General features: G+C 40.4%; 1 protein-coding gene across 3 annotated transcripts in view; it reads right to left on the bottom strand.

The window, feature by feature from the left end:
• Positions 1-14,558, bottom strand: part of PHACTR1 (phosphatase and actin regulator 1) — a 301,935-nt gene that overhangs the window by 65,653 nt on the left and 221,724 nt on the right. For 2 of the 3 annotated variants that reach the window (XM_053979775.1, XM_053979766.1), the window contains 2 exons: positions 11,632-11,712; positions 4,760-4,939 (listed from right to left, as the gene is read on the bottom strand). In XM_053979775.1, coding sequence (XP_053835750.1) covers positions 4,760-4,939; positions 11,632-11,712 — 261 coding nt within the window. Of the gene's footprint in view, positions 1-3,532; positions 3,740-4,759; positions 4,940-11,631; positions 11,713-14,558 lie in introns of all 3 variants that reach the window. The other variant, XM_053979759.1, reaches the window with a different exon arrangement.

Here is a 14,558-nt window from a genome sequence, read left to right on the forward strand (position 1 = left end):
TATTACAGGATGAGGGGGGGAAGGGTCTTGCTTTCCGTCACATCCCGAGATTTTCCGTTCGCCTGTCCCTGTCTACCACACTAGTCTTCCTGTCACTTGACCATTAAAGATTTTATGATAAGCTGGGGACTTGAACACCAGAACCCAAATTAAGTTTGGTCCCAGGTGATTATTCGGTGAAGGAAGCTAGAAGTATCCTAAATGCCTGGGTTCTGCATGTGAATATCAGAGAAATAAAACAATGAAAGAAATTCTATCTTATGAACATTGTCTAATACTAATCAGTCTAATGCTAATCACGTTTGAAAGCCAGTAGAAGGCTCACCAGGAGGTAACTGGCCAACAGGACATGCAGAGCAGTGAAACAGCGGTAGCAAAACAGTTAAGGCTCATGTTTTTCTCCTAGAGTTGCTTGTCTTCTAGGGCTACGCGAGCACTTCCACACCCTGTGCTGTGACAAGGATGTTCCCTGTGGAGGCAGCACTATCAAGACCACAGGACATGGTGTGAGGAAAAGCATAGAGCATCTTCTGTAGTGGTGTTGGTACCATTCCCAGTGGCTGCCCTGCAGTCTGCTCTTGGCTCTGGCCCTGTTTCTATACTGTCCCATCCCTATAGAGCCTTAGCCTTGAGAATAAGCATACCAAGGCTGTGTGATTTATATTTGCTAGAGGCAATTCTCTCTTCCTTCCACCTTTAAAATGTATTTTTTTTTCCTTTTCATTCTCCACAAAATTAAATGTACTCTTACGTGTTTATTTAGGTATGCTCTTTTATGTGCATTTCTTATCAATTGAAAGGCCAATCTTTGTCTTGGCACAGGTGGATAGATATTTGAGATGGTTCAAAATGCTTTCAGAGGAAAGGACTGTTTCCTTTCCATTTCTAAAACCTGTAATAAGTTCTTTGTCAAGCCCTGCAAGTCATTCTGCATAACTTTTTGAAGAACTTTGGAATATTTTCACAGCAAGAGGTGGTCTGACTTTTTTCCCTCAAGGTTTGTTTTTAAATATTTTTCCATTTATTTTTTTTTGCCTCTGATCATGTCTGTAGTGATTTTTAATATACGTTTGTAGAAAACATGTTTCTATTAAATAGATACACTTATGTACACATATACACACATCTATCTATCTATCTGTAGATATAGATATATATGTAGACAGAAGTTGAGGTGCTTCTGCCTTTTCACATGTGTGAAAAGGCAGAAACAATTCACCTGAACCCTTCACAGGATCACATCTCCTCTCACAGTCTCTTGAACAGAGCTACCAGACCATTAAACCTCTGTCACTGTCCATTTGACATGCCTGGTATGTCTTAATTTTTCCTTCAACCTTCTCAAAAATTCTTCAGTAGAAAAATGTGTATGCAGCAAAAAATGAGAAGTTTTCATTTTGAATGCCAAATTCAGATTTTGCTTGTTTTCTCACTCACAAGCAGAGGATGTTTCTGGAGTAATTAGAAAAAGAATAGCATTAATTCTGCTTCTCACTGAGGAGGATGCTTCATTAGGATTGATTGCTCATTTCCAAAGATTGTACATGGCTAATATAATTACCACTGAAGAACACACGGCACTGAGCAACACTTATATCCTTTGGACCACCAAAGTAAATGGACCCTTAAGAACAAGCTGAATACTTTTATTTATAAGGAATGTATAAGTGAGGGTTTCAGTTCCAGCAGGAATACTGTCAAATATATTATGGCTGTATGACTAAATTTGAGTCAATGTTCCTTTATCCTGAAGGTGCAAGAGTCTATCTAGATGCACATACAAGACTTTATATAGGACTAGATGAGACATCACTGAAGGCCACCACGAAGAAAGAGGAGTCACAGTTCTGTTTCACTTCCATTGGAAAGTCATCACCATCAAGCAACTCACTTATGCTGATAACTTGAGCCTGATTCTACTTCATGCAAAATTTGCAGCTGCAGAAAAAACAAAACTACTCCAGAAGCCCTCATCCTTTGATTCTTTTGTTATCTCTTACAAAAGATGGCTTATGAATCAAGGACCTGAGTTTTTCTCCTATGCTATTCCTATATTTTTATTTCTTTCACGTTGGCCTCATTTCTGAACAACTTCTTATAACTGGGACAGAGTTTTATGGGAGATCATAGAAAGCTGGTTTTGTCCTTAGGTGAAGCCAGGAATACTGCTACCTGGCCTTGCAGGCTGCAGGACTGCCCATTCAGTTTGTAGCAAAGGGCAAAACATTAACCATTATGTGCAGATTTTGACAGGTAAGAAAGTAAAGAGGTTTCACATAAAATGTACAAAACTATACAAGGACAAAAAAGTGTGGTCATCCAAACAGAAACATGAAGAGACTACATACAGATGAGAGAAAACCAGAACGTGTTCTTTCCTAATGAGCTCTTTCCTGATATAGATAATAGACCTGACTAAAATGGGTATTAACTGTCTGGAAAAAAATCTACAATACATAAATGTGGGCAGAGCATTTCTCACATCAGTTCTGAAAATATCAGGGCAGGATTAACACAAGATCAACCCAGGGGGAAGACTGGTAGCTGCCCCATTACAAAGATGAACCACATCTCATATTCAACACAGGATTTTGCGGTGTTGCCTGCTGTGCAGCAGCTGCAATTATAAGCAGGCTGCTCAAAAGGTGCAGGCAAGCGTTTAGGGAATCTATTTTGGTCAGCATTAATATAGCCATCTTTTGCTTCAGCAGTCAAAATGAGAGAGTGGGAGAAGGAGACACACCCACCCTCCTCCCACATCCACCTAGAACTTTGAATCCCAAAGAGCTTGGACACTTGTAAAACGTGTGGAACACAAAACAGAGCCTGTGTTGTTTACTGTTGCTACCTTCCATGCAGTGAGAGCTAAACTGTAGCATAAAGCACAGGACATCAAAATCCTGGTCATTGGGAATTGGAGCTGGACTCACCAGTGGGAGGGGAGTAGTCAGAGCAGGGGTGGTAAGGGGGAACATTCTGGCAGAGAATGTAAGTACTGAAGCAAAATGGCAAGAATTACCTGTGTAAGGATCAGGGGGCAAGTAAAAAACAAACATAAGGAAAGATACAGGGTGTGTGTGGAGGGGGACCTGCCCATATGGCAGTTGAGGGGACACGCAACAAATGGCAAAAGGAGAAATCAAAACTCTCCCTTTCCCCGCAACTCTCATGCCTTTCCTCATTAAGGGCATTTAAAGATATCCTAGTATTTTCCTGATACTTCCTTTCCCATCAAAACACATCCTGCAATTTCAGTGGTGATGGTAAATCTTGATGAATGAGGAGGGCTAGGAAATGCCACAGCAGTCTTAGGCAATTACAGCAGAGAGGGGAAGTGCCCCTGGAGCAAACTTGATGAAGGTGCAGTCTGAAGATTTCGTGATCCCTGCCCTAAGTACAGCACGTACATCACCAGCACACACAAGTGCAAACAGCATTACAGAAAGAGAAAGAACACTGATAACCTTGCTACAAAGGTGACTTTTCCTATAAGGGAAATGGTGGGGCTGAGGGTCCAGGAATACCTACTTACCAGTTAAGTGGCTGGCAATCCTGGCAATAGGTTTAGGAGGCAGGGCAGGGGGCTGTTTGAGGAGGGACAATTGTTTCACTGGGGTGTCCTCATGGTCTCCAGGGAAAGCAGCAGATTTTTTGGGGGGAAGTAGCAGGACTGGCTTAGCTGTAGGATCTTGGGACAGGAGGACGCCGGATTCATTGGATGTGGGGCTCTCTTCGGACACTGGAGGACACAACCACATCATAGACGCAACAACGTTACGAGCAAAGCAGCAGCAGATACAGCCGAAGTCAGACAAGAAAAGCAGCACAGCAATGCAGATTAGGAATGACTCATAGATTTCACTCAAACATTGTATAACGTAGAAAGGAGGAAAGAAGAAAGAAAGTAAAAGAGAAAGAGTAACACACAACAGCCAAATTTTCCTTTCCTTCTGACAGAAGCCAGCTCCCCCATGTCAGGCTGGGACGTACTCTCACATCTGGAACACCAATCAGGTTTTATAATGTCACGTCTCTGATGGTCTGTCACCACAGCTTGCCTAGGATCAGATATGTTAGCAGGTGGTCTGTAAACTTACCCTGTTAAAAGTAAAAAGCACCTCACGGGGCCTACTCTCTTTCGAAAAGGCTGCATACCTGCACAAGATCATGGATGGCAACTTCTACTGCTCCCTTTTCCTCACTTGACCTTTGCCCACAACTCTCAGCAGCACAACCTGATACAGAAAGAGCAGCTAACCTAGATGCAGAGCATTGCTGTCTCTCTGCACAGGCTGGGGAAGAAGAGCAGCCAGCCTTACCCAGGGTAGGGCAGCTGACTGTACTAGTTACTGACAGATATGTGGTGTGAACACCAAACAGCACCACATGGCAGGTAGAGGGCACAATGTTGTACCCCAGGGTTCAAAACTGTTGTAAGCTCTCTGCTCTAGAGCTCATTAGTACATCTGAGATGTAGACAGAGAGCTGTAAACCTATTTTTATATGTTCACAAAGTGCAGGGGTTTTGCCTTACTCCGAGAGAGGTTACTTGCTTAGAAGTAGAGGTTACTTCTACATCATGTTGGTCAAAATTTCTCGTGGAGCATTCAGTGACAATCTCTACACTGTCACCTCCTCCTACACCAGAAGACCTTCATTTTGACAAGGATTTCTCAGGGCTAAACATCAAATACTAGAAGTCAAAAACTGGTTTCAAACAGCTTAGAGTATCTACACCATAACATAAACAAGAAGTTACCTGTCCCATCCATGATCTCTGTGGTTGGGAGCACCTCATATGAGCAAGGTTCCACAGATGCTGGGACTGACTCCAGTTCTGCTAGGGCTGGCAGGGACACCTGGCTGGAGCTCAGCCCAGAGCCCAGAGGCTGCCCATTCTCCAAAGCTCCTTCTTCATTTGGTATGGAAAGTTCCCCATCTGTTCATAGTCAGAGGAAAGAAGAATGGCAAAAAAAGAGGCATAAATGAAGTGCAGACAGATTTTAAAATTAAATCTATCTCCATTAGATTGTTTTCAAATGAAGAACCTGGACTGAGATCTTCTATATACACATGCACTGGGTTTATGTGGACAGGTTTTGATAGCAGGGGGTCCATATGGGTGACTTCTGTGAGTAGCTGCCAGAAATTTTCCCCATGTCTGATGGAACCAGTTCCAAGCTGGACCCACTGCTGGCCAAGGCTGAGCCTATCAGTGATGACGGTAGCACCTCTGGGGTAAGATATAATTTAAGTCAAATATCTGTATTGATTTTTTGCTCTACCCTGGAATGGTCATTATGAACCGTGGTCTAAGTTGGTTGATTCCTGACCACCCTTGACCCACACGGACATGCAGTCCCATCCAATGCCAAAAAAAAAAAAATCTGTTTTCCCTCTCTCTGTTGAATCTGGGAAGTCAGAAATTATAGTAGGCAGGAACTAAAGAATATTAATACATACTGTATATAATATTTTAATATTAACAAGAATTATTCTCTTTCCCTACACCAACTTTTATGCTATAAGGGACATAAGCTAAATCACAGGGATATGTCCCTATTTTACATACAAATAACCACATTTTATGTAAGGAAGAGAATAATTTTTATATTTGCCTGATGTAAGGTCTTGATACTGGGATATATCAGATTCCATTTAGAAAGCCTGTTTTTATAGTTACTAATAAGATCTCCTCTATCTGAGCAAAATTTCTGTGACAGCAGCTGGCATTTACTTTCCTATCAAATACAACTTCACATTAGAAATAATAAAGAGCAGAAGAAAAGATTCAGACTATTCTCTATAGTGTCAACCTGCATGATTTTTATCTCCAAACTTGTTAAGCACAGCACTCTGGTACCTGGAGGCAATGACTACATGGACATCACAATTAGAGTTTTATAAAGCAAAGTGTTCAGCCCCTATGGTTACAAATGGAAGCCTGAAAATATAACTGAAATGTGACCTGTAAAACTAAAAACCAGCAGGCAAATATGCAGAACTTGATTTTACTAACCATTTAAATTACTTCTAAAAACGAAACTCAGGATTTCAGAATATGCTTTTAGATTTTTGGGCACCACTGATTAGCCATATTACTGCTCAATGTACTGAGTGGAGATGTACATCAAATGAGTCAAATGAGTGCATGTTTTCCCCTCATAGGGCTAAGAAACTACTTTGGAAGTCAATACTGAAAAGATAAAAAAGTCTCACTTTGGTGCTAGTATACAGCAATTAACAAGTCTGAAAATACATTAGCTGATAACTATTCAGAATTATGTTTCTGCCATTTAAAGCTTCTCTACAGCAAGTAAAGATGGTCTCCTGTTTATTTTGGAATTATTATAAATACCAAAGTCTTGACTTTCTCGGTTCTGTTGGAGTTTTTTGAAGACCCAGAGAGCTATTATGGTAGTGCAATCACATCATACTAGACTGAAACCTGACTCATAGCTTTGAGAGATCAACTGAGCTGGCTAAAAGGTGGCAACATGAATTAAAGCTAAAGGCTCAGGCCAAGTGTTTGTAGCACAGCCTCCTTTCTAACTGCTGTGGCCATTCTATACAAAGCTGTTACTTCCGTAGGCAGCAAAAATCAAAAAACAATCCAGCCAGTATTTAAGCTGCACATTTTTTGACTTAGCTGTTTGGATAGAAATGCTATGTATTCTGTACTGGCTCTGTCTCCCTTTTATAAAGACACACACATTTACACACATTTGGGATAAGGATTAACATTCTCTCAGTTACCTGGTTTCATGAAAGAATGTAACTGTTATGTAGAGCATCTGCTTCTTGAATGAAAGGCAGTGACTGTGTCCAGCAATATATTCCACAATTCAACGCATTAATTCAGACTAAATTTGACTGTAACTATGAGAAAAGTATGCATGACAAACCCAGTAATGTTTGCTTTTTGGAGGGACGACTACACATTCTTCATGAAATGAGATGCCTATTGTAATATGCTGAGCATCCTGAAATCCTACTGTCTTAAGTGTGCTATGTACTTCTCGAGATATATTAGCATGATTTAAAAAACAGCATTTGAATGACCTGTGAAGACTTGTGATTGCATAAAAAGTAAAATGTAAGATAAAATTTTGGCTTTTATCTTTTGTCTAATACTAAAGCATGGCATCTTTCTGTACTGACAGCACAACCTTTTTAAATCTTACATCTGAATATCTTTAATCTTGATTTAGAGTCTAAAACTTGTCCTTGGATTTGAATGAAATCATCAGACATAGCATAGAATCATGACTGAAATATACACCCTAAATCAGATATTGCTTAAAGAAGAGCTACCTGGAGAGTTGCTCAAGTACAGCAAACAGATCAAAGATGCGGAAAAAATAATTTGTAGAGGAAAGAGTATCTCAGTGTGAATTAATCCTGCATCAGAGTTATGCTTGACAATCAGATACAAAAGGCAAATTACTTATTATTTTCAAAGTATTAAAGCTATTCCAGTTGGCAGATATACAAATGAAAAGAATCCTGGTAATGCAATTATTACATATACATGGATGAACTTACTTGTTTTGAGGAACTGGCTATGAGTTTAAAGTTAACTTTGCACAGTGATAACATATGTAATCTTTTATTCTCAGACTTGCTAAATCCTTTGCTGTTTTCACAGTGTCTGGTGCTACTTAGTGGAAAATGACTCCCCCTAAGTCCATGAGCTTTAATAACATCAGCTGAGTGTGAAACTGAGGGAGTAGCTTGACCTCTGCAGCAAGAGAGCACATGAAAGTTGCTCCTCTCTTACTCAGGAGACTCTGCACTCCTGAAGTCACTGAAGAAACAGCACCTCAGAGGAAACTCTCTTATGCAGAGGATTCTGCCCAGACACTTTGATTCACCTCAGCATGTGAAAACAACAGCACAGGACGAAGGCCCAGAGATACATAGATGATGTCTTCAAAACCTGTGGCTCCTAAGCATGGTTTGTACTCCTGAACACACCTGCAATTTCCACACTCAGGTACTTTTAAAACATTGCCTGGTGTGAAGCAGCCCATAGTGCATCACACCAACTGACACAAATCAGACCTGTTGTGTTCTCCCTCTTGTATCTCTGCCTACCCTCTCTCTGTGTCTTTTACTCTGAACTACTTTGGACTATGCAACTTTTTGCATATCTGAAAAGTGCCATGCTCATGAATTCCTTCTACAGAAGACTGGCTATGGAAGTCAAAATGGACAAGTTGAAATCCGGGGTTAATTTTTGGATTGGGTTATCTCCTTCAATATTTGTCTGCTCTCAAGTAGACTGTCCAAGCAAGAAATTCTGGATGACAAAGACTAGGAAGAGCAGAATTCATTGTCATTCTCTGCCATGATCCCAAGGGTGGGGAATAGAGAACTGAGTGTTCTTGCATGTGGTCAAGACCTGCCCCTGGAACTGTTTCCTAGCCTTGGTGGCTACCTTAGAACAGTAGCTGGGATCCTGCACAACTTCAGCCCATAAGCAGACCCCTGATTTTGTGGGATCCCATGGAGTTTGAGACAGGCTACTTCTGGAGGAGTTCAAAACTTTTCAATTTCACTGCAGCACAACTGGCTCTCCAGCGGCTGCCACGCCTTCCTCCTGCTTTACCAAAGCCACTTCTTCAAGTTTATCCTCACATACTGTCACAATATCTCCTTTAGTGCATAAGTGTAACATGTCCAAATCCTGTAAGGACTTAGGTTATCTGAAATTTAAGTCTATATCCATAATTTTAATTAGATAGAGCATATTAAAACACAAGAATATAAAAGATGAAGACTGCCCATGTTTCCTTGAAAAACCATTGCACCATTGCCTTTGGAGTAAGTATCTGGTACATACTCATATTCAGAAATTTCTCACTACAGCAATCTCATCTACATTCAGAAAGAAGAAGAGGGATCAAAATACTCCAGGTAGATTTAGTTCTTTGACCAGCAGCATGAAACAGTGGGCAATTCTAATGACAGATGTTTTTGGGATGGTTACACCTTCATGTGGAAATCAAGGTCTGTAGCTATGTGTAGGAGAGATGGCAAAAATATGAGTTGTTCTAAATGTTGAGGTATGTTCTGTGATGCAGGTGGAAGTAGTGTTTTTAACCTCTCAGGACTATCTGCCCACAAACTATAAGAACAGCAGGTACTTCATCAGATACTTCTTCAACTTACTATTTTCCAAAAGTACAGAGTATTTGAAAAATTATAGCCTTTGCCTACATTTTCAGAATACTCAAGTCACAGAGCCCTGGAAATGGAAGATAACAGAAACTGATTCTGTCAGGAGTTTGGACCTTAGCAAGGAAAGAGCTCTCTGCAGTTCAGGCAGGAGCAGCTTCATGTGACTTAATTTAAATGTGGGGGTCACTGAAATAGCAACAGCATTTCTTGTTTTCCAAATATAGCAGCTGGGCTGCAGTGACTCTCCTATGTGTGACTACTATGACACATTGCACTCTGATAATTTTCACCTGCTGGGTGACACAAAGTCCTCTGAAAAGCCAGCAAATCCTGAAGCAAACAGGTCAGAGCATCACTTTAAACAGCAGGCAAACAAACCAGCTAATTATGCTTTTCTTCAACGTAGAAGATATGACAAAACCACCACGAAGCACAAGGCAAAAATTCTTGTTCTTGGGTAAGTCTGTCTGCACTGTTTCCTTTGATCATTATGGGTTTTTAAAGAAAGAAAAAGCCATAATTACTTACAGGCCTGCTTTACCCACCTCTTAGGAAAGGGAGACAAAGAGATTTACACCTACTGTTTGTGCAAGATGCCTCTTGGCATGAAAGGTGCTACCACAATCAAATAAAGTGTTCTGCTAGGAAATGCTAAAGGTCTGTTGTTTTCTTGAAGGATTAGAGGTTACCTAACAGGGATTACAAAGAAAATGCAACTTCCAGTTAAGGTTGTCAATGAAATAAATCCTTCATTAGAATTATTCTCAGATTATTACACCACTGAAGGAAATAATGCTTTTGCTCTACACATCTTGCCTTGTTCATATCCTTGTATCATCACAGCTGTTTGAGTACTGCTGCTATTCTTGTATATTACCACTTTCTTCTCTGCCCTACCTCCTTCTTTTCATATCAGCTTTGTAAAGGTGATAAATTACTATAAGGAGGAATTAATTTATTTCTTTCAAATACCTACAGACAACTTAGAATCTGCTTCACAAGATGACACAGAAGCTTACAAACTACATCATTATTTGATCAATAGAAAAAAAACTGTAATGCTTTGGTAGCAATACAAGGGGAATCTCCCCAAGTTTCAACATGGAAGGCAGAGTCAGACTTCACAGAAAATATTTTTCCTGGGGAGGCCTTTAGGTTTATGTAGGGATGGTTCAGAGGGTGGCTACATGTGGGATGTGAGGCAGGGATGAAGGAGGTCACACCTGGGACAGAGGTGTGACTGAAGGTTGCCTTCTGAGCTGGCTGAAGCACTGATCACCTGGTGTGGCAGCCTGGACCATGCCTCACTGGCTGTGGGTCCGATCTGAGTCACACTACAAAACGTGGACAACAAAAGCAATAAGAAGGGCAAACCTATTGACAGGACTTGTTTTTACTCTCAAGTTGCATCTAGGATGGTTTATAAGCCAGCTGGTCATAGTGAGAACACACTACAACACATAACTGGTAGAAACTGTAAAATTGAATGATAAGCACATTTTTGTTGCTGTTTGTTTTTAACTTAAAAAAATTAGCAGCCTGGGTTAGTAAATTTTTAAATTCCTAATAAGCTAGAGTAAAAAGTAGGTAGCAGATTTAAATGCTCCTGAATTTATGAAGTAGGTAGGCTATACTTCTAATATCTGTGAAAACTTCTAATTTCTATTGATTTCTACCAGATTTTGTACTGCTATTGTAAAAAACCTTTAGTCTTCAAATTAATGAGGCTTTAAAGCATATGCATAAGTTCTATTGTGATTAAGAAGTAACCTTATTATGTCTTTATAAAATTTGTTGAATGAATTGCCTTAGTAATTGACAAGGGAAGCAGCAAAACAAATGGAAGATGCACTCAGTGACTTCAGTGGCATATATGTAATAGATGTCAACTATGTATTGTGTTACTGGTGTAAAACAATGATGTTTGTAAAACAATGGCATTTTGCATTAAAAAGACATTACAAACTCAACAAATTAATTATCCTGAACAAGAAATTATTATCTCTTCTGAGCTGTTTCAAGGGAAAGTACGTTGTTCTGTGCTCATCAGGATCCAAAACCTTTAAATGTTTCCCTTTTCCACAACAGTTAATCCCAAAGCGACTCAACCAGACAATGGCAACATACAGAGGCACAAACCCACTACATTTCTCCATAGCCCGGATGCTTTGCTCTTTTGCAGTCAGTGACTACTGCCTATTGCTGTGATTTTTATTTCTATTGCTTTATATTTCTGATTAGTTTTCATTTTTATTTGCTAAGTAACTACCACATGTATCCAACAAAGAGGGCCAGACCACGGCAAAGTCAAGAGACGTATTTAGAGATCTTATTTTGCACAATCTTGCAGTTCAGAATTCTCTAGTCCCAGTTCCTAGGGTTACAATTATGTGTCTGGCCATAAAGCTATATGGGATATCAATTTACTGTTGTGAAAAGAACACTTACCTTTATCAAAAATTTCTTTCAGCACTCCTCGTTTTATAAGCTCCTCTCTGCTTTGCCTCATTGACATTTTTCTTTCCAAAGCTGTAAGCAAAGGATAAGGGTCAATATAAATAGAAAAGAAGGGAAAATATTGTTTTAAAAGGTTCTATGCCTTTTAAAGGCATTTAAAAAATGCTCTTTCTCCTCTTCAAATCAGTGGCAGTTTAGCATCTTGAAATAAAGGCTACTGATAGTCCACAGAATCTGTCTGCTACTGTAGTGTGGCTGTTATTGATAGAAATGGTGGTAGACTGACTGATTTGAGGATATGTCTGCATACCCATTGCTTGATTTTGACACACAAGCCAAACATTTCTGATTTCTGTGGAGAATTAGAGACAGCAAAGGGAGAAAAAGGAAATTATTGCAGAAGCTGGAGAGGGAAAGGTAAGAAAGAAGGCAACACAAAGGTTCAAACCAAGGAAAGATGTGGCCACAGAACATGGCCAAGGATTGTGTCCAGGCTGTGGAAGAGAATGAAAGCCAAGGCTTCTTTGCTACCTGTTCCAGTGAGGGCAGATGAAGGTGTTTGGGACAGTGCAAAAAATAAGCTGTTTAATAGAGCCTTCTCTTCCTTAGAGGAGTGTTTTCCCCTAGAGAGATGTAAAGGAGGGAAACTCCCAGAGAGCCACTGCAATGTACACCAGATCTGAACAGCTTGAGTTCTGTATTGGCTGCTTGGAGACCGCGGTCACCGAGGCAGCAAAATGACAGATAGAAAATACATGTTTCTTTAGTGCAGTAGTAACTAAAACAATGTCCAATTAACCAAAGCACCACAAAGGACACACACAGAGGCAAAGAGCTGAAAGCCAGCCAGCAAGCCGGGGGCTCAAGAAGTGATGTGAAGGAGTGGCTGCGACTGAACCCCCTCTGTGAGAAACAAGCCTGTGCCTGCCAAAAAAGAGGCACAGTCAAGGGCAAATGGCTTCTGCCATATGCTCCTCTATCAGACCCAGCACTGATGCACACACACACAAATGAACTGGGACTTAGCATCCTCAGCCAGTCCAAGGCAGATTTAAAGCAAAAGAGGCTTGGAAACCCCCTCTTCTTTCCCTGAAAACAGGAGGATGCAACCTTTCTTGGTACTGCTGCGTGTTGACTGTTCCCACAGGGACCCACATATCTGGTGAATTAGCTATGCTTGTACCAGTAACACTGTGCTCATTGCAACTTATTTGCTGACAGATACTTAGGGCTCAGAATGAACAAGGCCAGCTCTGCTTCACTCTTCTCCCTAGGATAAATAGAGACTTCCCTGTTCTTAAAATTAGTTTTGAGTGTGTATTCTTTGGGACAAAGATGACCAATATGTACAGTCAGAAGCTAGTTAAAAATCCTGGTCTCCCCAGGGAGAGACACACTCTCTGAACTTCAGTGTGGATCAGAATTAAGGGCAGGTCCCTTTGGTGAGGCACAAGACTCCATACCCATTAACCAGCCACATGGTGCAGTTTGATTTTGGAGATTGTTAACATAACAGCCACAGAATTTTCCAGAGTGCTTTACACCCATTTGAAGAAGCACTTTAGGCACCTCAACTGACTTGCAATGAAACACTGATTTCTAAGTTTCTAATATGATTTTGAAAAGAAAGGCTCAGCGATAAAACTCTGGAGTTGCACTGCTGACTGCTCCCCAACCTGCCTTTTCTCTGTGCTGAAAGGGTCTTGTTCTGGTACAGCATTTAAAACTTTTTCCTCTTCCTCCTTAAGAATAGCTGCTCTCAGACCTTCCAAGAAAAGCCAGAACAAGCTGCAACTAATTCTTGAGCCTTCTTCCACCAAAGAAATTGTTAAAACTCTGAGTTTAAAGACCAATTTGGTGGCACCCAGCACCTTTTCCAATAGGTTTCAAAAAGTGTAATTTTCTATTAGAATAAGCAGCAAAGCAGCAGGTTCTGCATATAGCCAGCAGCACTGCCCACAGAACAAAGACACAGGCAAATTCTATTTCTGTACTTGACCACAGATAGCTAAGTAACAGATCCACTTTTTGCACACAAATTCACCTGGGTGCCCGGTCTCACCCTCCTGCCCAGTCAAGAGCTGGTTATGCAAGGTAGCAGCATTATGACCAACTTCATGGCTAGGAGCTCCCACCTCATTATCATAGTATTGGTAAGAAACACAGTAATTTTGCAGACTGGAATTAAGGCTTTTGGGGAATCAGGTGCTAAAAAGGGCTATCAAGACATTTAGAAGAAGTTCAGGGGCATCTCTTCCAAACCAATTGCTGAGGAAGACCCTCCAGTAGTGACTAAGACTTCTCAAAGTAGTGGACTATTTTTGCAGTTGCAGAATTTCAAAGATAGAATATATATATTTGGAAGACTGTGTATGAATAAATTTCTCAGATACTCCCTATTGTAATCTGCTTGTGTTCAAGAATGAAAAACCCACAACCCTCGAGCTGAAGCTCAGACAAAACCAATTTTTTCAGTTTCTAAATCCTTTCTAAGTAGGTACAGGACTTATAGTATTAATTATTTTCCTACTAAGCCAGTTTAATTAATAAGATATTTAGAGGAAGGGCATGCTGGGCTAAGAGCAGCACTGAATGATAACAGATGTTATACTAAAACTGTGGAACATGCTGCCTTTCTTCAATACAAATCTTCCTCCCAAACAAGTGTCATACATTTAAGTGCATAACCTGTTATACTACTGCTGATCAGATGGGAAAAAATATAAGCATTTAGACGTAGAACTCATTAGGGTCTAACACCATGAACAACAAAATGCTTTATTTGGTCTGGATTTCTCTGGATAAGATCGCCAGTTCTTTTATGAAGGATTTTCTTTTCAAGCAGAAAGCTGGTACAAAATAAATTCATTCACTCTCCACTGAGAAGGAATCCATTCAAAGCAGAGGATAAATGTAAA

The sequence above is a fragment of the Vidua macroura genome, chromosome 1 (genome assembly GCF_024509145.1).
Source record: "Vidua macroura isolate BioBank_ID:100142 chromosome 1, ASM2450914v1, whole genome shotgun sequence".
Classification (NCBI taxonomy): Eukaryota; Metazoa; Chordata; class Aves; order Passeriformes; family Viduidae; genus Vidua; species Vidua macroura.